The sequence below is a fragment of the Labrus bergylta genome, chromosome 16, assembly GCF_963930695.1.
Source record: "Labrus bergylta chromosome 16, fLabBer1.1, whole genome shotgun sequence".
NCBI classification, from domain to species: domain Eukaryota; kingdom Metazoa; phylum Chordata; class Actinopteri; order Labriformes; family Labridae; genus Labrus; species Labrus bergylta.
Genome location: NC_089210.1, coordinates 25,632,693 through 25,656,761, shown reverse-complemented (window position 1 = coordinate 25,656,761; position 24,069 = coordinate 25,632,693). Strand labels below are relative to the sequence as shown.

Here is a 24,069-nt window from a genome sequence, read left to right as displayed (position 1 = left end):
ACCCACACAGACATATATACAGGCAAAGGCATCAAGAAGCACGTTCAGCACAAGCTCTCAGATGATCTAAGTTCTTCCCCGCCACACGTACAGTATAAGATGTCAAACTGGGAACAGCTTGTGCACTCGTACACACATCAGTGGTGTGGAAAATAATGTGCGCTGTTATCTTTTCTGACAAAACATTCAAGTTTAAGAGGGATGTGAGGCAAAGGGACGACTCCCTGTACACGCTGAAACTTAGATATTCCCACTGCTTCTCCCTGTTTAATCTGAACGCCTGTTTAATTTGCTCGTTTCTCACTTTGACGTTGTGAGACGTTCAGCTTGGTTAGAATCACTGTCACAAGAGAGGAGCTGAGGGCAAGGAAAGCTAGAGAGAGACTATATAAGGGAGACAAGACAGTCCGACAAACAACAAAGAAACATCTCCAACATTTTCAGCTCCAGAATAATGAGTCCGTGATGTGAGAGAAGCCGGAGAGGAAGAGGGAGCAAACTGAGAAGAGAGATGGAATAAAAAAGACAATCTTGTTTCCAATATGCAGCATCTGAAGATCCTCCTGCTTGTCGCTTACACTAATATACCGCTGGGCCAAAAAAGACGCTCATCAGTGCCAGGAATAGACCCTCAGCTCTGTTTAAAGCCTTTGTGCAAGAACAGTCAAGAGCGTTGCAGAGTTGGCAAAAGGCTTACAGCTCAAAAGTAAAGTGAACATTCTTACATTTTGTTCATTGAAATTCATTGAGTTCAGGAATCAGCTTTTTAAAAGGTAACATATAATGCAAAATACACTTCACCTTGTTTTTCTAACAACAATATTTATCCCTAGTCTGTCTACAAACCCTCAAGTTATGACAAAAGTCCATCCTCTCTGTCTTTTGCCTTCTTCTCTTTTCAGAAAAATGTGTGCCCAAACAGGCCGTTTGAAGATTTCCCCTTAGTGACATCACAATCAGAAGTAACCCCTCCCCCAAGTGGGTGACACTCCCATAACTATAGGTGTTGGTTCTGTCCTCTGAGTCTGCCTTCTTGTGGTAAACAATTGGGCATGGTGCAAGAAAGCCCAAGCAAGAGGAGCGTGGTCAGACACAGCTCATTTGCATTTAAAGCTACAGACACAGAAATAGCCTGTTCTGAGCCGGGCTGAAATAGAGGGGTTTATAGACATGATCAAATACAGGATCAGAGAGGATATTTGGCTAGAATGTTCACAGACTTTAAACTGGTTTAAACTGGTTGAAAAGGAGTATAACATTGTACTGTTAAGCTTCACGGACAAGACAATACAAAGTAATCTACCTACTTTGAAAAAACAGGTTTTTTAAGGAAATCTAAAGTTCATTAAGAAATTGAACATCTTGTGAGAAATAGCTATTTGTGTAACCATGCTTTTTTAACTGTAGCTAATTGTAAAATTGAAATAAAGATTCAGTAATAAAGAATATACATTAAGAGCATTTCCTCTTTCTTGCTCAGGATTTTTGACAAATGCCTTTCTAGTGTTGTTGAATGTTAGTTGTTTGTATTTGTGATCATCAAGTAGAAGTTTCCTCATACGGCGGTCTATTTCCATGGGATTTCAACAAGCTTTCACAAAGCTGAGCTCCAGGATCAGCAGGATGAAGGGCTCTTCTCGATACGTTGCACAAGCTGGTTTATCTTTGTGTAGCTCAAAGACTATGCATCAGTGTTTTCCATATGATTTTGTTATATGTTTGACAACTCCATTCTGAGTGTGAATAGTTATACTTGTCTATAATAAAGATTTTATTGTATGAGAATTTAAATGCCCAGCACAGCATTTATGCCATCTAAGAAAGGTTGAGCTCTCAGCAGAAGATATAGAAGACATTGCAGACACAATGTCACAGAGACATGGGGCACCAGAGAGGGGGATGTGGGCTCGGGAAAAAGGGCACAGAAGTGTGGAATACCATATTGATAGTCAGTCTGTTCTTCTGCTTGATCATTATTCTGAGGTAGTGGGAACCGATGACCTTTCCTGGTCAAGAGCTTAGTGTGCTTAAAAATTCAATTGAGTGGAAGAGGAGAGAAAGAAGAAAAAAATAACATGGTAACCTTTATTCTGCCTTTGACGCTAACCTTGAACAACGGGCCCCAAAGGGGATGAGCGCCTTGTACTTAAATGTGTGAGAAGGAATAGGCTTTAGGTTGTGTGTGTGTGTGTGTGTGTGTGTGTGTGTGTGTGTGTGTGTGTGTGTGTGTGTACACGACTGTGTTGTGTGCATGTTTGAGTCTGTGTGAACACAGCAAAAAAAGCAATTATTGTGTGTGTTTGTGATAGCAGCAGAAATAAGTAGGCAGGCAGAGAGAGTGTGTGGAAACGGTTATGATGAAATTGTTTTAAACACAAAGTCAGACACTGTCTAAAACAAAGTAATCACTTGGACTTTTTACCATTTCCTTTTGTCTTTTTCTTTCGAACACATAAATATCCATAAAACTACTCTCGCTACATCCACCAGAGCCCGTCTCTTCTGCTGCATCTCTAATCCACAGCTACTTCCTAACCCACCTCTTCTCTTGTTCTCATCCCCCATCCTCCCCCCTGCCTGTCTCCTCCCCTCTCGAGGACTGAAACAGAGCTAATTGAAATAAATGAACTGGAGAGCAAATCAGAGTTGATTACATCGGCTGTGCTGGGATGCTGATTGCAAGCTTGTTGAGCGAATGTTGCAGAACTAGTTTGTAATGAAGAGCCTTGTTTGTCTATTACACCCTGACTGGACTTTGCAGACGGCCACACGCTCTCATGGTTATTGTTCTAACCCGCCTACATGGTTCTGAAGAGGAAGAAAACAGAAGGAAGAAGGATTTCTTATTTGTTTTAATTCAACAGTCAAATTTTGACAAATGCATTTTTCATACAGGCAAATGGTAACTGCTCATAAAGTCCTCCAAATAACTGTACAGTATATAAAATTAGTTTAACAAACACTATACACAGCAGGGGCAGCACAGGATGGGCCAGAAGGAGCTGGGTTAATAACTGGAATGTTTAAATGTCATGAAACAAACAGAACAGCAGGAGTTAGTTACAAAATAACAAGCGCTGGATAGACAGTCCACTGTTTGACTTGGAGGATACAGGCAGAGCTGTGAAGAAATGTCATTTGCTAAAGGGAAAACCAACAGTAAAACAGGATCACATCCATTTGTGGTTACAGTGATATTTCACGGCTCTGTTTGTTTATTTGAAGTCTCCGTTTAAGCCGATAGGCAGAGACAGACTGTGGTAATAATGTCATCTAAAAACAAATCCTGGAGCTCCTCCACAGACGGTGAATAATAGAATAACACGGCACTGTAATGACACCCATGGTAATTTAACAGGGACATAAGGACTAATTCTTACTCACAGCTCTATGTTTGTAAATGAAAAATTTCAAGCAGATTTTTTTCACATGTTCTCAAAATGCTACCTGATGACATCCAAAACTTCAGTCATGATGCAGTGATTTCTACGCTTTGTTGACAGTTGTCTGTATTGCAGAAGCTGATTTACTGTTTAAAACCAGTGGAACAGCAAACTGTGAGTTCAGTTTAAGAATGGATTTTCCCTTCAAAGCGATAAACCACATTGCTCTGTACTGTCCCTGCCCTCCTTTCACTGGCCTTGTGAAATTGGCACAATCAGCCAGAAGATGTGCAAAAAAACACAGTAGACTAGTCCCCAGCCTCGGAGGGTGTTTTGTGCTGCTGAAAGAGCAATAACCCTCTCCTCCCTCTCTCGTCCTATAATCCTGCCCACAGAGACACACAAACACATTGAAATAAAAATAACAGAATCATCTTTAGCACCACTGAAGAGCAAATCATGTCAAATGAACAGCCACATAATTCTGTTGAATTCAACATGTGAAACAAATAACAGTGAGTGGGCCAGAAAAGTGAATACAGGTTATGTCAGCAGTTACAAAATGCTTTCAAGAGATGCGTGACATGTCTCTTTGTATAAAGGACTACACGACTAGACTGGAGAACATTTATAATCAGCATGCTATTAATTTTTGCCCTGAAATAGCCCCAACCATGTTGCTGAGGTATGTCACAGCAAGTAAACACCACAGTAGGAGGAATGTAAGTTTGACAGGACTGTAGTCCTCAGAAACATACTGTAGAGGGCTCAAAATGAGTATTATCAAGCCCAAGGAGGGAGGCCGTCCAATGAAGGAAACAACCTTATCCGTTCAAGTAAGTGTTGGGTTCAATAACTAGCTACGCCTGTTGAATACTAATGGAGGTTATTCACTGAGCAAACTGCAGTTGAAGGGTAAAAAAGGACAATTTATCATTCCTGCACACAGGAAATTAATTACTTTGCGTGTGTTACATTAATATGCTAGGCTAGTTCACAACTGCAATTCGATTGTCATTATGGGGAAATGTGAGCATACAAATGAGTAAGACAACATCTCTTTGCTCGGATTATTTCAGTCTCAGTCTATTAAAAACATTAGGCAGCAACTAGTTCATCCATGGTCTGAAGAGGTCCACTTCACTGATCCCATACCACGGAATGACACACTATTCCTTTCAGTGATGGGACATATCGGACATGTTTTCTAAAAAGTGGTGTAATCCGCATTATTCTAGAGAATACAGCACAAACAGTGAGATTAAAAAACACTTAAAATTAAATACATCTAACTGGAATTTTTCCCTTTAGTAAATGTGCTTTGTTCCCACTGATGCATGTCCTTGTTCTTGACATTCTTCTCATTGTTGTAAAGCCACAAACCTATTTCATTGGCTGTGGAAGAGTCTCAAATGACATACCACAGGCCAACCACATAAAGGAACAGAATAAAATAAATATTACTTGGGCAGTGATAAAAGTCCAGTTTGTCTTACTAAAACTTGCTGTCAAGGTCCATTTTTTGGTTGTTTGTTTTTTGGGCGTGATGTTAACCATTAAAGCAAACTCGTCCAACTTGGAATCCAAATTTCTGGTTGCTGTTGCCGAAGTCTGTTGCAGCCACATCTATAATAGGCAGTAGCTCTGCGGAGGGGGAGTCAATCTCTAGAACCGTCCTCTCCTGACCTTTGCCGGACTGCGAAAAGAAAAATTAAAGTCATTGTTAGAATTTGCTTGGCCCTAATTCGGTGGAATAGTAATCCCCAATCTCTTGGCTATTCTTGTGGGATAATTGATGGCCACATACTTATGACCAAAGCATCACCATTGATAAACACATTAGTTTCTTTAGTTTCATGCTCCTGCACTGACCTGGCATCCATCATGCACTGCACTGATGAAAGGACTTTTGGCTTGTGTGAGTTCCTCATCATTGCTGCCCCGGAAACGGAGTGCATGCTGGTAGGAGTGGGTGGTGCTGTCAAACCATCCTGCAGAGTTCTGGCAGGTGTAGGTGAAGCTCTGCTTGGCTGTAGCACTCAGTAGTTTTAGGAAAGTCAATTGTACTACATGTACAGGGTTCCCATCCCTGTCATTGTAGGTGAACTGGATGGCACAGACACACAGGCATTAGTGTACTTCATAAGCAGACATTAAACTACAGCCACAAGTTTAAAAGAGCATTTCGATAAAAACCACTAAATCTAACTGATAGAAAAAAAATACACAAAAACTGGATTTCTCCGAAAGAGATTAAGCCCCCCCCCCCAAAAAAAAACATGCCTGATCCTATAATCTGTGTAAAACAAAGATGAAATTACAAATCTCCCAATATGTGCTTACAAAGGAGTTTATGTAAGCACAGGTCAAAAAGTTACAACAGCTTCTCTCTGGAATTAAGAAAGGGAAAGCATAGAGGAGAGGAAATTCAATGAATTGCAATTGTGCTGGCAGCTCCATGATAATCTGAGAGGGTTATGAGACATCTGATCAGGTGCAGATGAAAGGCTGGTGCTCTGAGCGTGCTGCCCTGAATGTGAGTCAATGAGACAGAGCTGCTTGGTGTGAGTCATCCAGACTGCTGAAATCAGCTACTGGCAACATCAAATCAGCTCCCTTTTTGCACATGGTCCAATAAATTAATACCAAATTATGCGATGCACAAATTGACAAATAAATAAAATGGATTCACACTCAGTCATGTGCACATGGATGGACATGCATGCAAGCCTCCTCCACAATTATGTAAACCCCCTCGTATAAATGCTGGAAACTCAATCATATGCATAAATATTATTTGAACATTCTTAATTAAGATGAGTGATTCAGGTGAAAACTGGCTGGCATTTGGATCCAGATGAGAGTAATGCTATGATGTAGGTTATTTGTCTATATTTTGTACCTGCTTGCCTTTCCTGTATTGGCTGAACCAGCTTCCTGGCTTCTCTTTGTTCCAGGCTGCTAATTTCACCTAGACACACAGCGGGAGAGAAAGGGAGGATGCTGAGTCAAATTTAAGGCTTGAGGGATAGAGGGAGTGATTTGTGCTCTGATATGATATGACGAGGTCGGCTTTGTAAAGGCTGACAGCGAGAGATTGGAGACTTTACCATCTCAATCCTCTTGTCAGGGTAGAGACATGTTTCTCCATCGGCTGTGAAGTTACAGTAGACCTTGATGGAGTCTCGGTGACAGCCCTGGTTAGGATCAATCCAGTAGTCCCCTTCAGAGAGCATGGAGAAAGGACATCAATCAAGCAGCAGATGTGGATATAATGAAGAAAACTGGGGCAACAAGACAGCTGGCAAAAAATATTGAAAAAAATCAACCTACAAAGGGTATACGAAAAGAAAAAAATCCAATGTGTGCAGCTTAAAGAAAAAGTAATATCAGAAAAGATGGTGAAAAAATAATTTAAAAACAATATATTTGCTTACCATCTTTATAGTTGGGTTGGACCATCATAAGCTCCTTGCATGTCCGGGCGGGGCTCTCAAAGGTTCCCAGGGGTCTTCTCATTACCTCTACTTCTGTCTTCATGGAGGACAGGGTGGCAAAGACTTCTTCCATTCCCTCAGCATCCTCCAGAGGCTGATCTCCCTGGAGAAACTCGTCCATATCTAGATCCAAATCCTCCTCTCTGGGTGGGGATGCTCCTCTGTCCCTGTCTGAGTGTCTCCGTCTTTTCCGCTTGCCCTCCCTGATTGGCAGGGGCTGAACCAATGTCGCGGGCAGTCCCTGAAGAGAGAACAGACAGGTGAACAAGAGGTGAAAGGGAAAGGGAGAGATGTGAAGGAAGAGAGAAAAAAGGTGGTGCTGTTATGTCCATGATGTGGATCATTGGCCGTACTCACTCGGGGTCCTGGGGGGCCAGCAGCGCCTCGATCGCCTCTGGGACCAACAACACCCTGGGGAGCAGAAAAAGACAAAACTCAGTGTCATGCAGATCTCACCTGGAGCCCCTCTCACATCACTTGGCTAAATCCCAGCTTTATCCAGACAGATATGGCTGCTGCTTTATAGGATTATCCAGCTATGTGCATCAGCACTCTGTGGTCAAAGCCTTGGCTCTCAAGACACACTATAGTGGTTTTCATAACATCACACACACCAAAACCAGATCCTATTAAAAAGGGCCCAATGGAAAAATCTGACACAAGGCAAGCGTGGCTGTACAGCAGGCTTTTAGTTCCAAAGACATGCAGTAAACACCAAACAGCATTATGATTATGGAGCATGCTACATTTAAGCCAACAGACACACTTTTTTCTCTCTTCCCCAGCATATGTTCCCAGCAGCTGCTAACCAAGCTTAGGTGTGTGTACAGGAATGACAGAGTGTAAATAAGACAGATGACTGGACTCACCATCTCTCCCTTCGATCCTTTCTCACCAGCTGCACCCTAAAAGTAGAAAGGAGGAGAAAGTAAGCAAAAGAAAAAAAAAGTAATTATATCCTAGGAAGAGGACTCAGTGTTGTAGTTATTTATGATCTTGTTCTTCCTGTTTTCTTGTATGACAGTTTGTATCCTGTATTGTTCAATTCAGACGGCCAATTCAGAGTCACCAATTAACTGAGATGACTGAAGAGCATGTCTTTGGACTGTGAAGAGAACCAAAGCATGCACAGGAAGAACATGCTAACTCCACACAGAGGCTCATGTCCGACAGGGATTCGAACCAGGAACGTCCTTGCTATGAGGCAAATGCGCTAACCACTGCGACACCGTGCAGCCCCCCTATACAAATATCCATGTAATAGATTAATAGAAAATCTTAAACACCTGCTTAAAGATGATACAGGTTATATTCCAAATTATTCATTTTCTGGAAAGAGAAGAAGTGAGAAATAAAAGGATACTAGATCTCTGGATAGAACCGAAGCTAGACTCTCAAGCTAGGATTGAATTATTAGTGAAATCCCTGAGATGGTTAAGATAACTTAAACAAAGTTAGAGGAAGTATATGACAAACTTGGTGACTGTTTTTCTGTGTTTGGGCGAGACAGTTGGATTTTTTACCTGGTAGGATCTATGCGAAAGGATTGTTTAATATTCAAAGATGGATTCCTGACATGAAAGACACGCACAAATGTAATAACAGAAAGTACACCACAGCTATGACCTTTATATAGGCTGTTCAGTTATTCCAAACTACTGCCTGGCTTAGCAATCAATGTTTTCTTTACCTATGCAACTTCTTCTGATTTCAAGACAATTCCAGCACTCATCCATTTCTCTCTATTGCTGATACTTGAATGAGTCGAGAGGTGATACTATGCAGTTAGATGATTAACATTATGTAAATAAACTGATACATATATACAGATTGTTTTATGTATTGAGGTACCTTGAAACAGAAAAGTTCAGTCATTGATCATACAAAAACATCTATGTCATTGAAGCAGCTGAATCACTCACTGACAGTCCTGGGGGTCCCAATGGGCCAGTGGGACCACTGGTACCAGCCAGACCCTATAAATAGGAACAAACACATGTTGTCAGTGAAAGAACTTACCATGTGTAGTAGTGAATGAGATGCATTATACAGAGATGTGTACCTCATCTCCTTTAGGCCCTTGTGTACCCTGGTTCCCTGGCAGGCCTCTATCTCCCTTCTCACCAGGTTCTCCGGGGGGTCCAATTAGACCGATCAGCCCACCGTGACCCTGCAGGCCAAGACATGCTTCATTACATCTGATTCCCAGAGTTTAAACTGAGACAGGGAGTTTTCTCTGTCATGGGCTAAACACTCACTTTATCTCCCTTATTTCCAGGGTCTCCTTTTAAACCTAGAAGTCCTGGTGGTCCCTGTTAACAAAGGAAAATGTATTAGTTAGCCTGTAGACTCCAGCATCAAATTTACTGCTATTAATGTCCCACATCTTTTTGCTCGGGGTAGGCTTTATTAGCTAAATACAAGGATCTTACTAGTGGTCCTGGTGGTCCTGTTTGTCCTGGCGGTCCATTTAACCCTTGCTCCCCCTGAGATGAAAACAGGATTTAGAGATTGGCTTAAATTATACACAGCATTGATTCAACATGATTAAAAATCAGATGTGTTCCTTAAATGGTGTAGGTTCAGACTACATAGAGGAAGAATCGGTGTGTGTGTGTGTGTGTGTGTGTGTGTGTGTGTGTGTGTGTGTGTGTGTGTGTGTGTGTGTGTGTGTGTGTGTGTGTGTGTGTGTGTGTGTGTGTGTGTGTGTGTGTGTGTGTGTGTGTGTGTGTGGTTAAATCAGCAGTTTTTGGTATACTCACAGCTGGACCTGGGATGCCTCGAAAACCCTCTGGACCAGAATTACCTGGATGTCCCTGAGGTCCCACTGGGCCTGTCTTCCCAACAGGACCCAGAGTTCCTTGGGTCCCCTATAGAGCAAAGGGACAAAGACAGCCAGGTGTTAAATACAACAAGATAAAAGACACTTAACACAACAACAACAAACCAGTCCTTACCTTTCCTCCCTTCATGCCCTGCTTCCCTTCTTTTCCTGCAGCTCCTATATGACCCTGTGATTAAGAAAGACAACATGGCTGATAAGATAACACCTTTTACTTTCACACAAGCATGCCTATATCTACAAACACTATACATATAAACATTAACAATATGCTTAGCACACCCTTCGTCCAGGAGGACCTGTAGGACCAGGCTCTCCAGAGGCTCCTGCGGGTCCCTGAGGAAAACAAAAAAAGGGACTCCAGTTTAACATGAATATATTATAAAAAGTGACATTAACAGACATGATGATGAAAAAGCAAAAACCTCAGCAGGTCATGGAGAAATACGTCATCAGAGCATATAAGAGCTACACGTATTGTCAACATTGGTTTGCAGGTACTAAAATCCTACTTACTGCTTTGCCTGGTTCTCCATTGTCTCCTTTAGGCCCCGATCCACCGTCCACTCCCTGGGTGGAAAAAAATGCATGTCAAAATTGACAAACTATAAAGTACTGAAAAATAAGTCATAAAAAATATATAAGGATACTTACATTGACACCAGGTTCTCCAGGGGGTCCTGAGTCTCCAGGAAATCCAATAGGGCCCTTTACACACAAATAATGAGCTAGCAACCATCTTATGTTTGAGATGACATTAACAGACTGACTGCCAGGGTAAATAAAGGCAACGGCTCCAGAGACAAACACTCACAAGGTTGCCTTTGGGTCCGTCCTCCCCTGGTGTTCCTCTGGGTCCGGAAGGCCCAGCTGCACCTGGAGGGCCACTGTCACCCTTCTCCCCCACGTCGCCTTTGGCACCCTGAGACACCAGCATATGAAATGACAGTCAATGAAAAGGGCAATGAGAGAAAGTGCCCAAGAAAGTAAAGATTGAGGCAACATGACTCACAGCAGCACCGGTCTCTCCAGCTGACCCTGGATCTCCAGCTTCTCCGTCTTCACCCTGATAGACGAGGAACATTTGGTAATATGAAAACACCACACACACACATTTGCACACAAGACCACAGAAATAAACCAACACCCATCCACTGTATGTACAGTATGTGCTTATTGACACACTGTGTAGTGGCTATTTGGAAATGTTCACCTTCTCTCCGACAATTCCAGGCTGACCGACTCCACCTGGCATACCAGGTGCACCCTGCGACAGGGAGAGAGAACAACTTCAACAAAAATATCATAAAACAAGGGCATATTTGAAATATGCATTTGATTTTTTTTTAGAATCAGGTTTGTGATGCAGATTATTTTCTTGTTGTTTGTCAGCAGTTTCCCTCACCCAATGCTGAAACTGGAACAGAATAATCGCAACACAAGGAGAAATATTGTGTGTCAGGTTTGCTCAGTGGATGGTGTCTGAGTCACACAGTAGGGTGTGTGCTATTTCCCCTCGCTCAATCATTTTGTTTGTTGGCTTGTGCATGTGTATTTCTGCATGCATGTCAGTGTGCATGCATGTGTGTCAGTGTTTTGGGCTTTGTGTCTCAGTACGAACCCAGTAAAAGCATGTTTTTCGCTAGAGTGCACAAACATGAGGGCTGAGTTCAGCCACGCACTAACTCTGAGCTCCTGCTGTCAACTGCTTCCCTCATATGCCAGCCCTCCCCATTTTGCTATTTTCCACTATTCCTGTATCAAACCATTTATGAATCCCACCATCTCTGCTCAGCTATGTCTCCATGCATCCTGTGATGGAGCACTAGCGTTGCTCATACGGATTCTGCAGCTCGCTGCTGAATAATTGACCGCGGTAAGAGGCTGTAGACTAGGGTCGGCCATTACTAGAGGTAAATATAACTGCCTCTGATGATAGTCTTTTACTTCTTAATGATTCATAGAGCAGTAAATATAACCCTCTCACAGGGATTGTATTCTTATACCAATTAATAATTCAAGTTTCAAAAGCAGGGGGGGTCTGTGGCAAGAAGTGTTCATATGAAGAGACTGTGTATGAAGATGTGAGCGTCTTAAAAATATCAAGTGCCGTGCAGTTAGGATAAGCTATTGTTCACTTTGATACAAGATAACGCTGTGTGTTAAATGTGTATTCAGAGTCTCTTTGATTCCACAGCTGATACAACATTGTGTTTTCTTTATGACTCATAAAGACATGCAGCTACACACGATTATTTGACAACACCAGCACTCCAACTTTCTCACAGGTTGTGTGCAATTGTCAAAGTCAGTTTTTTGGAAAGTCTTTAAAATACATAATTTAAATGAATGGGAAAAAAAATGATTTTGTTTCAAAAATAAAAAGGAAAGATTAAACTACAGTAAAGTATTTCATTAATTCAAAGTCTTACAAGAGGAGGCATGTTAACTTGTAGATGAATTAATTATTTATTGACAATTCTAATACTTTGAAACATTTATTAAGATGATTATTCTAATTGGATTTATCAAATGAATTGGATCATGCTGGTGCATTTGTTTAATATTTTGTGCATTCTTTGCATATTCACTTAAATTGTTTTGAGCAAAATGAAAGTCAATGTGTATTGACTGCCTCTCTTTCCACTCCAATATGGTTGCTCTGTTATATATTGCTTTATGCTCAAATACAGATCAGTGATTGAAAAAGAAACACACTCTACCTCTCCACCAATTGGTCCCTGAGGGCCTCGTGGGCCATGCTGTCCTGGAGGCCCCTGTGAAGAGAGAAATTAAATGTTTCAATTAGGACTTCAGTGGAGACAATAAGGAAACTCTGCATCAATAAAAAACAGAAAAAACAAACTGGATATGAATGAGGGGTTTTGCTGGCGCCTCCTATATTAAATGAGTTAGATTCAGCCCATGGTGGATGGTTTATGCAATGGCCCAAGTATCTCTGATCATTATCCTGGTGACATGATGAAGACACCCAGACAGGTCATTACCCTCAATATGACACAAGCTCTGATTCTTTCTCCCCCCCCAAACCCAGCCCCCATCTCACATATTCTCTCTTATTAATAAGAAACCTCTAGCCTGCAATGTGCCAGACCATATTCTCTCAGCTGCAGTAACGACATGTGATTTGACTTTTCTATGCAGCTCAAAAGAGTGCCAAGCAATTAATCCTAGCTGTGCTGGGCTTCAGATTCAGCTGAGTAGATGTTGAGCTGTGCTCCGAATCACTCTGAAGTCTTGGAGGGAATCTTGTATTGTAAAGACACTAAGACAGAAACACAGACAATCGAGCCCAGAGAGAGACTGTGTGGGACTGGAGGAAACACATATCCTTCTGGCCGAGAGATACTTGAGCATTAGAGGGGAGAGTTCTGTGATCCGCAACGCTCACACATGAATGAAACTTCCCCACTGAGTCTTCAGCATCTCTCCTCTCCTCTTTCTGGCTCCCTTTCTCTCCCTCTCCCTTTTTTTGCTTCGGTTCCATTCTGATACATTCCCTCCCTAATCTGGCTGCAGAGTAGAGGGGCTATAGAGAATCTTGAGCGCGTGTTCATGGTTGACAGCGTTGTGAGATGACTGTCACAAAGGAGGATGCTCATTAGACAGCCAAGGCTGAGGCTAATCTGATTAGCAGCTGTCACACCGTCTTCCTACTCACAATCAGTGCCCCGCCTCCTCCTTCCACTCCATTGCTCCACTGCCTTCTCTGTGTCACCCTCTCCCTTTTTCTGTTTTTATCCTTTTCTGCCTTTTACATACAGGGCCACCTCTTCTTTCTCTGGGCTCATCTGTGTTGCCCACAAATTGATGGTCTGTTTAGTCATTCTCACTCAGCCTTTGGAGATCTCTCACACACTGAAAAGACTTGTTGAGATTGTTACAGGTTTAAAAGGCTGTCTGTCTTTTCACATTAATTATATGCCTATAATTATACACAATAATTGGAAGACCTAACTAATGTAGATAGACACACAGTAGAGTTATAAGGAACAGAATTAAGGCAGCATTTGACTGCAGAGTATGTAAAGACTACTTTTTCATAGCAGGCTTAAGAACACAGTGTGTCTTACATGCCATAGTAAAGTGGTCGACATCACCTTCTTAGCAGAGCTACTTAACAGGGCTAATGTCAAATATTCTTTGCTTTGATTTACAGTTCAAACCTGACAAAGTGTAAGCATTGTTAAGTTGTTTAAAGTGTCATTATGTCATAACAGTGATATGTCTGTTCTTTTAGAATAATAGCTCAGAATAATGGCAGCATAAAATTAAGTGTGCCATTTACAGGGCCCTGACATTTCCATGATGACTTGCTGACGTGGCTCACAAGGATACTTACCTGGAGCCGAGCATGAACATTACAAGCGTCACCTTTGCTCTTTCTGTTATGACAAGTTAAGTGGTCTGCTTTGAAAAAACATATCTACAGTTAGCAAAACACACGGTAACTACTTTCTTCATTCCCTCAACTCAAAGGCAAGTTTTCAGAAGCCTTTAAAAAAAGAAACACAGCTCTGTAGCCCGTATTCTAATATTCTCTAAATGTATTTATCTTAATAGGTTAGTCTACATTTTTGTGCAACTGTTTAACACGGGACTGGTCTTAATTATATCGAGACCTTTTAAGAACTAGGGTCAATGAGTCGCTGACTGTATTTTGAGGGTCGTAAATGTGAATGATTTCACCAGAATAAAAAGGGGATTTCCAGTTCGACACAGCAGCTGCCCACCGTGTGTTTCCCTGCCCTCAAGATGCTCTCAGATAACAATTATCGCACAATTTTATAGTTAGCTGCATAGTAAGCCAATGTTTTCAATTGAATAAGGTTTAAAAATCAGCATAGCATAAATTAATATTATATAAATGAATAATATATTTTGCCATACCTACCCAGGCTGTGGCAGAGTGAGTGTGAGGACAAAAGCTATACAACAGACAGTGAAGTTAGCATAAAGAGCTGCTGAAAAAAGAAGAGAGAGTTGCTAATGCTGCCTGTCTTATATCTATTGTGCATTGCACCATAACAGATTTTCGGTCACATCTTGTGCACTTCAAGGTCACATATTATCCTCCTTTTCAACCAGTTTAAATAAGCTTCAGTGGTTCCCAAACCATGTGTGTGAAGTTTCTTGTTAAAAATCCTCTCTGATCCTATATTTTATCATGCCTGTATAAACCCCTCAATTTCAGCCCTGCTCAGAACAGGCTGTTTCTGTGTCTGTACCTTTAAATGTAAATGAACTGTGTCTGACCACGCCCCCTCTCTGGAAGGGCTTGGGTGGCTCGGGCTTTCTTGCACCATGACCAATTATTTACCATGAGAAGGCAGACTCAGAGGGCAGAACAAACACCTAGTTGTGGGAGTGTCACCCACCTGAGGGAGGGTTACTGCCCTTTGTGATGTCATGAAGGGAAAATCTGAAAACGGCCTGTTTGAGGACATTTTCTGAAAAGTGGAGCAGGCAAAAGATGGAGAGGATGGACTTTTCTCATGATTGGGGTGGGGGGGAGTTGTAGGCAGACCAGGGAAACATGGTAAAGTGAATTTTGTAGGCTGTAAGTAAAGATTGTTGGAACACTCCCTAAAATCAGGTGATGAAAACCTCAAGTTTCACAAGAGGACTTCAACAAACATATTACTTATTTTTGTTAAAATCTAACAATGGATTCGGATCTTAACCAGTAGATCTCTTTTCTTTTCTTCACCATCATTATGTATGATCAAAAATCTGTCTTGAAAATAAATACAACTGCAGCAGGACTGAGCTTAATATTTTTGTTTTTTCTGCCTACACATTGCTGTAGTTTAACATCTTTCAAGTGAATCTAAATAATCAAATATTTTGGGAGCTGATCATCCTGTCACACAGAGCTGCAGAGAGACAGGTCAATGCAGTCAGCCACAGCTGGAGTGTGTGAGCTTACAATTACAGCAGCTGTACAGTGACACTTTATAATGGGACAGGTGATGTTGTTAAAGGCTGGGCTTGCAACAGTGACAAGAGAGAGAGAGAGAGAGAGAGAAAGGGAGAGAGCGAGAGAGCGAGAGAGAGAGATTAACTCAGTTCATCATTGAGGTGTATGAAATGTAGGCTTCTGCAGACTGAAGTCTCTGCTAACAATAACAGAGTGATACTGTCTCATTTGGATGGATCCAGCGTGAGGTGAATCAGTGTCAGTATCCCTGTGTGTGTTTATGATATCATTATGTCCTCCCAACTCTGCATGTCTCAATATCTCTCATTATCTCATTACTCTGGAGCGTTTTTAGACTGGACTGAAAAATACTTGAGGGATGAAGACATTTATAGTCTGTTGTGGTGTAAGACTTTCAAAAAACTGATTTTAATCATGATTTGACACGGATAATCCTGGACATTCAAAGTAAGAAAAGAAAAAAACATAAATGTCATCATAAATCATGATGTTATAATATAGTCTGACCTTCTCTCAGCATCCCCAACTCTGACTGAGGTCAAGTTTTAATTGTTTTACTTTTTTTTTGCTCTACCTGTTTAAATGTCGCCTGTTGTATCATAGATTAGGGATGGGTATGTTATAAATTGTAAACTTAATAATTTTATTTCATTAAAACTAAATAACTTTAAAGCTGTCAGACAAAACCAATAAATTGGTCTAGATCTATGTTTTGGTTACTGTCTAACTCAAAGATAATCATGCCTGCCCTTTGTCATCTCTAGCAACATATGTAGGTCTAAAGTGAAGTTTTACCAAATGTGTCAAGGTCTTGTTTCATTTCTAACTCTTGTGCTTGATCTATTTCTTTATTTGGGGGAATATAATGAAAGGGATGCTCATTTTCTTTATATTGGATTTACATCATGCAGTAACGCACTCATCAAACTTGCACCTTGTGAGAATATTGATAACACATTCATTTCAGAAACATCCAGTACAACACAACAGTCCTGGCAACAAAATATTTCATCTCTGTCTGTATTAATAAGCGGAAACCCCTGACACTTAAGGCCACTGTCTTTGTAGATGTTAAATAATCAAGAGAAACAGAAATGCAGATGTACAGTTCTTGCAGAAGCTGTACGTTTCAACTTCAAAAAGATTGATCGGACAGCTTTTGAAGTTGAAAAGAAAATGGGAGGAAATATATTCAAAGGTTTTTGGAAAGTGAAGAGAATGTAACTTCATACTGAATACCAGAGAAGACCAAGCAAGTCAATCTAATAGTAATCATGCAGCAAAGTATAAGACATTAAAAGAAATGGTGTGGAGAACAGATTTGAAAGTGACACTGGACCACAGCAGTGGGCTTTAGATGAGTGTTGAATGAGCTAATATTGCTGAGCAGTACTCACCATTGAGCCAACGTGGCCACTCTCTCCCTTCTCCCCCGAGGGGCCTGGCATTCCCTACAAATGCAGACACTGAGATTAATGCAGCCTCAGGTATGAAATGACAAACAGATTCAAAATGTGAAATCATGAAAGTTCAGACAGTTTTTGAAAATGATGGTAAATCGTACCTGTAGTCCAGAAGGCCCAGATGCCCCCTTGAAGCCTCGTTGTCCTTCATCTCCTTTGGCTCCATTCATTCCCTGCTGCCCACGAGGACCTGGCTCTCCATCTGCACCCTGGAATATTCAGATAGGTCAGCGCTGTTAACACTGCACAACATAAACAAACGTATTAGACAGTGATGTATCTTTCATTGCATTCTTATATCTAAAACATACTGTCAGTCCTGGCTGGCCCACAGGTCCTTGAATTCCAAGAGGTCCTGGGGGTCCCTGGAAAGGCAGATGCACAGCTTAATTACATGGACTGTAGAAAGACATGATAAACACATCTGAGGATACACTGCCCTTGTGAACAGTTACTACAATAAGTTACCAAAGACCAATTAAAGCCGGCTTGTCCCATACTTCCTGGTAACAAAGGTGATGATGATAGTTTAGCATAACTGGCATAAAATCCATACTCACATATTCTCCTTTGTCTCCTTTGCTGCCCTTCTGGCCTGGTCCTCCTATCTCTCCCTGTGAGGAATAATGCACACATATAAACATGCACAAACACAAAAGACCCCTAATCAGCAAGCACTCTACAGCAATGTTGTGTAACTACCTTGTCTCCATCTTCTCCTGGCGGCCCAGGAGAGCCTGCAGCCCCTGGCAGCCCCCCAGGTCCCACTTCCCCGTCATGCCCAGCCGGCCCCACAGGCCCCTTCTCTCCCTGGGGAACAGATGGGAAAACAGCACACATCTAACAAATGCTACAACACTTATTATCCTTATAGCAGAATGACACATTGATTTATGTATCACACCAGAAAGGAAACTCGGACCCAAGAAAGCCTGCTTGATCACATTCATACTGTCTCCCTCCCTTGCTCCTGCTGTCCCCTTTACCTCTCTCCTGCTCTTCGTCTCCCACATTCCAAAGCGAGAGCACATGTTGTACATGTTGTTTATAACTCAGTGGTGGGAGGTGATTGTACAGTTTGTGTTAGTTAACATTGATGCCCAAGAAACAAAAATAGCTAAATCTTACTGGCTCGCCTTTCTCTCCCATTGGCCCAGCAGGACCCACTCCACCGGACCGTCCTGGCTGGCCTATAGCGCCAGCAGGTCCATCGGGTCCCCTCTCTCCTGTAGCACCCTGGAAGTAAGAGCAGAGAGAGCAGTGAGGTGCGTTTGTCACATGACTCACTATTTGATTTAATGCGGTGGTTGTGATCACTGATCACCATGGAAACAGCCTCCTGCTCTATATGTCCTATATACATGAAAACAGAACAGAGATCAGGGGAATGGACAAGAATCAATTTAGAAATCTGACTTACAATAAGTCCTGCAATACCAGGTAGACCCTCTCCCCCTTTCAGACCTGCAGGACCCTGGAGAGAGACACGGAATAAACAACAAAATCTGCTTTTTTACAAACAATGTTTAATCAATTACATATTTATACAACTGCATTAGCACATTTTTCATTATGGACTAGAATTGTGATCTTATTCTAAGCTGAAAAATCTTTGGAAGTCTGATGTTAATGAGTAAATGATAACAATGAGATTAGCAATGTAAAAGATGAATGGAACTCTGAGCTACCGTTGCACCAGGGGTCCCTCTGCTCCCTCTGAAGCCTTGCAGCCCAGCGGGGCCACTTTTCCCTGAAGCTCCTGGTGGACCTGGGTCTCCCTGGAAACCGCACATACACACATATTTGATTAAATGTAAGCCAAGTAGCCAGCAGACAGCAGGTCCTTTATGCTGTCATAAATCACACCAACCAGCAGGTCACGCTAAGAAGGCGGCATAATACACTCAACCACGGAGGTTTCCTCTGTTATTTATTAGCAAATTAGAGGATACGATGAGACCCAGGAGATAAGATATTCAGGCGGTGCTGGGAGAGTCCTTGTGCATTATCTAATAAAACAGTAATAAGGGGATGCTGGTAAGTGATTATGATTCTAACATTATGATGAAACCCATTCACCTTGGCACCCTCCTTTCCGGCAGATCCAGGTAATCCGTGCTCACCCGGTGGTCCTGGTGAACCTGGATGTCCTCTATCTCCAGTTGGCCCCGTCTCACCAGATTTACCCTGAAAATATCAATATTACACAATGAACCTCACTAAAGGTCATTTTAAAACAAGATATATGGAACTAGAAGGGGACATGGAGAGCCCAGACTGCTGTCTAGGTTAATAGTTCAGTCTTCCCTGACATGTAAAGCACAACCACCATACATGTCTGGATATATTTGCAGAACTATGACAAATTCTGTTCAAATAGTAATTAATTTAAGTGAGTCAAATACAGATTTCTTCATAATGTTATGTTTTCATTCCTCGGTTTATGCTGCATCCTATCAACAAGTTCTGAAAAGTCAACCAGGAGGTTTAAAAATAATTCTACTGACAAACAGTTGCACAGCTCACAAATCAGAACCTTCTCTTACCTGTGGTCCAACAACACCTGATGGGCCAGGGGGTCCATTCTTCCCTTGGAAGCCCTGTAGAAAAAACAAGTGAGTTTTGGGACCTGATTTAGAGCTGAAACAAAGTCAATGGGGTATCCAGAACACAATCACTGATGCCTGCACACAGATGCTGTTCCACTACATTAGAATAAGTCGCTTACCTTACAGTCAAGTTTAAGTTTCCATTCATTAGTTTTTTCCCTCTAATGATAATACTGGGACAGGGGATGAGGGATTTTTTGTTATCTTAGTTATTTCTTGGGCCAGTTTTGTAATTATTGGATAGGATAGCTGAAGAGAGACATGATATTTTGGGAGGAGGGAGAGTGAGGGATGACATGCAAGTGCAAACCAGCTGCTGCAACAAGAACTATAGCCTCTATATATGGTGAGTACGACATAAACACTAGTCTATCCAACGCCCCATTTTTATAGTATTTTCAGAAAACTCTAAAAGAATGCATAACCATAAAAACAGAAGCACAAGTAGGGCTACATTAAACAGGAGGGGTCACACCACACAGCCTGCACAGGAGGGATAATAATACCAGAGATCACCCTCTGTCTGTTTTTCTCTGCAGGGAATGTGTTTGTCAGAAGATCCTCATCTTCACAGGAAATTATCAAATAACTGAACATGGATGGCCTACTTCTCTCAAACAGATACAAATCAAACAAATGCTAATAAAACTCTGCATTCATTGCTGGTATATCTCATTGATGAGAATGGGAAGGACATTACAGTGACATTTGCCTTTGACCACCAACTGATAATTGTGGTGCATTCGTAGAAATACCCTCTATGTGTTACTAAGATATTATATTCGCAAAAATGGGATGGGAATCATGGGCAAACATTTTTTTTTTTCAAGGAAATGATGAAGTCATAGTGAAAGTCCTTTGCCATTTTGTGTATAATGTGGACTCCTTTATTCTATTGTTGTGTTATATCCAAAACATTAACAAACATTTTAGAGATCACTTTGACATTGACCTTTGACCTCCAACTCAGGGGCCTTTCTAGAGGGGAGGCCAGGGGTGGCATGCCCCCCCACCCCGAAATCTGATTGGCTACCCCGGGTGCTAGCCCAAACATCCTAAACTGTGATTGGACATTTCAGAGGTGGGACTTATTTTAAACCAACTTTATGGGCTTTTTGCAAAAGGCTCTCTTTTAATATCAATGGAGTATATTTTCTTTTGTGTGTTCTTTAAAAATTAAACAAATACTTTGCACATCTATTTCATAAGTAATGTACACAGTCTTACTGCAATGAACTAACTTGCAAAAAACATTGCCAATTAATGTATTTTAAGAAAATTAGACAGTAGGCAGGGGTTTAAGTACTTTAAATTTGTAGCTTTGAACTTTTTGTGTCAATAAAGAATTAAACTTAGGGCACTTTTAGTCAGTGCCCTGGCTGGGCCACCCCCCATCAAAAAAAGTCCGGACACACTCATGCTCCTCATTATAAATGGTCCATCCTTTCTTCAGAGTGAATGTTTGTGTAAAATTGGAGGTTATTCCTCCAGGTGTGTCTGTTATTTCACCTTCACAAGAAGTGTGTACAGCATAAACCATGGTAGTTGTCTGCATGAGACTTAAAAATGCTTTTAACCAGAGAAGTAGTAATATTGTCATTAAAGGTGACTCACTGGTTCCCCCCTCTGGCCTGGATGACCTGGTAATCCATCTTTTCCAGGTGGCCCCTGAAAAAGAAGCATTTCCTTACATCATGGTAAGGAACTGAACATGACCAAAGCTAAGCATGAATTGTGAGATGCATTAAAAACAAGAACGAGTATCATTTACAGGTCAAACACTACACAGTACATCATATCTTGCTCACATTAGGGCCTTTAGGTCCTGGTTCTCCGTTTCTTCCCTGTGGACCTAGGGGACCCTGGAATATATGAATACAGATAGTCAAAACCCTGTCTTAAACAATTCTGGAGCTTTTCCAACTAAGACTAATGTGTATTTTACATCTATATTCTATTTGGATGATGTATTTGCCCATTATCCAAGTACCAGCAGAGTACCTGTTCTCCAGTTGATCCTGGGGGACCGTCTTGTCCAGCAATACCCTACCGAGGGGACAGGGCAGATGAAAAGTTTCAGTTCAAACACATGAGCCACTCAAACATTTTCAGTTTTCTCTCCAAAAAATCTTAAGCTCTCCCAAGATGCTCTTTGAGGGAGAGAGCGTAAACTGAAGCATCTCCTGCCAAACAGTAGCTTCTCACTGCACCAGATGGCCTGTCATCTCGAAGTGAACAGCAACAACCAGTTCCAACTCGGCCTGCTCAGTCATCCATACTTTATGAGACAGCCAGGTGTGTGTCTAACTGCAGGTGCATGCGTCTGTGTTTACGTCAGGCTGAGTGGGTTTGTGTTTCTCACCTTTTCTCCAGGCTTTCCAGTGGGTCCATTCGCTCCTCTGCCCCCCCGGGCTCCCTATTGGAAAACAAACAAGAGTCTGATTAGCACATGCAGAACTCATCTGGAGGTGGAAGATAAACGTCTGGTGAAGTGAAAACACTGCAGTGATGTAACAGTCTGCCTCCCACACGATGCAGTGAACTGATAGTATCTAGTTAGAGCAGCCTGATACAGCTTCATATACATGCAATAAAACACAATATACAGGCATATCACCCATTGGTGTACTTACATTAGGACCTCTTTGGCCCCCAGATCCTGGTTGACCAGCTGGACCCTGCATTGTAAAGGTTAACAAATTATTGATCTGTCCTATGTAAAGATATTCTGAAGGAGTCCGAATGTGATGTGTGTCAAATCACCAAAAAGTCCTCACCCTTCGTCCTTTCTCTCCTATGACCCCGGCCCCACCAGGGAAGCCAAGAGATCCCTGCAGACACACGTAGAGGTTAATCACCCTCGGCGTTCCATTCATCACCCAATACCCCGAACATCTCATTAACGTATAATTAACTACTGTATCAAATTAAAGCAAATCTAATCCATGAGCCCAACACAGACTTAAATACATCATTCATCAACATGTAATGAATTGATGTCACTAATGAACTATTAATAAAATAGCTTTTTCTTCCTTCTTTTTTTTTAAAATACGGCATTCATCTTCCTTTATTTTTAATCAGACAGGAAACAGTCCAGGCACAGACACACATCTAGCTGGTTCGAGCTTTGCTTAAGGAACCACAGGACACATTAACTGATAATAATAGCTCATCACTGCTAAATCACCTTAGGACCTTGTCTTCCTGGGTATCCCGGCAATCCAGGCACGCCAAGTTTACCCTGCAGAGACACAGGCATGATAATGTGGGAGGAGGAAATAAACCAGAGGAATATTAACAAGAACAGTGCATGAAAACCACTTAATTAAGACGTGTATGACTCACTGCTGAATATGCATGTGCCAATACAGCAAGATATCTCTAAGATATCTCTAAGATATCTCAAGATATTCCTAAGGCTGTTCTGCCTTAGGAATCAGATGTAAGTCGATGTAATCAATGTTAGGTTATCAAAATCCATATGTCTGTATTTTTGAAAAAAAAATCCTCACAACGGATAAGAAATGCAACTATGCTTCTATAATGGCTATAGCTGTGTTATGCAGGTTGAGAGAAGAGCTGTCTTAGCATTTGGCCACCTATTTTATTCCTCCTTCTTTCTTCCTCACCTTATCTTGGAATTTTATCTTTAACAAATTTACCTTCTCGCCAGCTATCCCGAGAGCTCCTCCATCTCCAAGGGGTCCTGATTGGCCCTTTAGCCCCTCAGGCCCATCTTCTCCACGAGGTCCAGCAGCTCCATTATCACCCTAGGTAAAGAATTACAGTGGTAAATTAATGTCAACCGTGAGAGAGAAAACTGAGAGAAAATGATAGTGAGGCTTGTGCTTTGTTGGCGCTCTCACCCTGTCTCCCTTGATGCCCATGTCACCTTTGGACCCAGGGAAGCCATCTTCTCCCTGTGATGTAATAATTCAATTTAAAGTATTTTATTTATCCCAGAGAAATTATTTCTGAGGTAGGCATTGTAAATGCGAAGAAAAACAAGACATAAAAATCAGTGCATAATGAATGAAGAGTGACAGAGAGCGATGGTGAAGTAGTAATCATGTCAAATGAAAATCAATTGAGTGTCCAGTTAGATATCAAGCAAATGAATAAAGACTCACCTTCTCTCCTTTGCCCCCTTTTAGACCCCTGACTCCATCTGCTCCCTGTGATAAGTGGAAATAAATCAGCAAGAATCCAACATCACTGAGAAGCCTAAAAATCCACTAGTTGCATGTATTCCCAGACATACCCCATCTTAATCTTAGCCATGATTTATAAGCGTGTATGGATTTTCTCTT

At 41.6% G+C, this 24,069-nt stretch overlaps 1 protein-coding gene across 2 annotated transcripts in view; it reads right to left on the bottom strand.

The window, feature by feature from the left end:
• Positions 1 to 4,674: 4,674 nt before the first annotated feature.
• Positions 4,675 to 24,069, bottom strand: part of col5a3a (collagen, type V, alpha 3a) — a 48,269-nt gene continuing 28,874 nt past the window's right edge. For both annotated transcript variants that reach the window (XM_065964874.1, XM_065964875.1), the window contains 40 exons: positions 23,890 to 23,934; positions 23,626 to 23,679; positions 23,422 to 23,529; positions 22,947 to 23,000; positions 22,534 to 22,587; positions 22,390 to 22,434; positions 22,119 to 22,172; positions 21,758 to 21,802; positions 21,565 to 21,618; positions 21,371 to 21,424; positions 19,694 to 19,747; positions 19,227 to 19,334; positions 18,836 to 18,925; positions 18,568 to 18,621; positions 18,276 to 18,383; positions 17,850 to 17,957; positions 17,708 to 17,761; positions 17,459 to 17,512; positions 17,249 to 17,356; positions 17,082 to 17,135; positions 12,446 to 12,499; positions 10,936 to 10,989; positions 10,735 to 10,788; positions 10,537 to 10,644; positions 10,377 to 10,430; positions 10,239 to 10,292; positions 10,005 to 10,058; positions 9,838 to 9,891; positions 9,643 to 9,750; positions 9,313 to 9,366; positions 9,139 to 9,192; positions 8,943 to 9,050; positions 8,803 to 8,856; positions 7,750 to 7,785; positions 7,238 to 7,291; positions 6,821 to 7,121; positions 6,494 to 6,606; positions 6,286 to 6,354; positions 5,256 to 5,489; positions 4,675 to 5,079 (listed from right to left, as the gene is read on the bottom strand). In XM_065964874.1, coding sequence (XP_065820946.1) covers positions 4,933 to 5,079; positions 5,256 to 5,489; positions 6,286 to 6,354; positions 6,494 to 6,606; positions 6,821 to 7,121; positions 7,238 to 7,291; positions 7,750 to 7,785; positions 8,803 to 8,856; positions 8,943 to 9,050; positions 9,139 to 9,192; positions 9,313 to 9,366; positions 9,643 to 9,750; positions 9,838 to 9,891; positions 10,005 to 10,058; positions 10,239 to 10,292; positions 10,377 to 10,430; positions 10,537 to 10,644; positions 10,735 to 10,788; positions 10,936 to 10,989; positions 12,446 to 12,499; positions 17,082 to 17,135; positions 17,249 to 17,356; positions 17,459 to 17,512; positions 17,708 to 17,761; positions 17,850 to 17,957; positions 18,276 to 18,383; positions 18,568 to 18,621; positions 18,836 to 18,925; positions 19,227 to 19,334; positions 19,694 to 19,747; positions 21,371 to 21,424; positions 21,565 to 21,618; positions 21,758 to 21,802; positions 22,119 to 22,172; positions 22,390 to 22,434; positions 22,534 to 22,587; positions 22,947 to 23,000; positions 23,422 to 23,529; positions 23,626 to 23,679; positions 23,890 to 23,934 — 3,177 coding nt within the window. In that variant the 3' untranslated portion in view covers positions 4,675 to 4,932. The remainder of the gene's footprint in view (positions 5,080 to 5,255; positions 5,490 to 6,285; positions 6,355 to 6,493; positions 6,607 to 6,820; positions 7,122 to 7,237; positions 7,292 to 7,749; positions 7,786 to 8,802; positions 8,857 to 8,942; positions 9,051 to 9,138; positions 9,193 to 9,312; positions 9,367 to 9,642; positions 9,751 to 9,837; positions 9,892 to 10,004; positions 10,059 to 10,238; positions 10,293 to 10,376; positions 10,431 to 10,536; positions 10,645 to 10,734; positions 10,789 to 10,935; positions 10,990 to 12,445; positions 12,500 to 17,081; positions 17,136 to 17,248; positions 17,357 to 17,458; positions 17,513 to 17,707; positions 17,762 to 17,849; positions 17,958 to 18,275; positions 18,384 to 18,567; positions 18,622 to 18,835; positions 18,926 to 19,226; positions 19,335 to 19,693; positions 19,748 to 21,370; positions 21,425 to 21,564; positions 21,619 to 21,757; positions 21,803 to 22,118; positions 22,173 to 22,389; positions 22,435 to 22,533; positions 22,588 to 22,946; positions 23,001 to 23,421; positions 23,530 to 23,625; positions 23,680 to 23,889; positions 23,935 to 24,069) is intronic.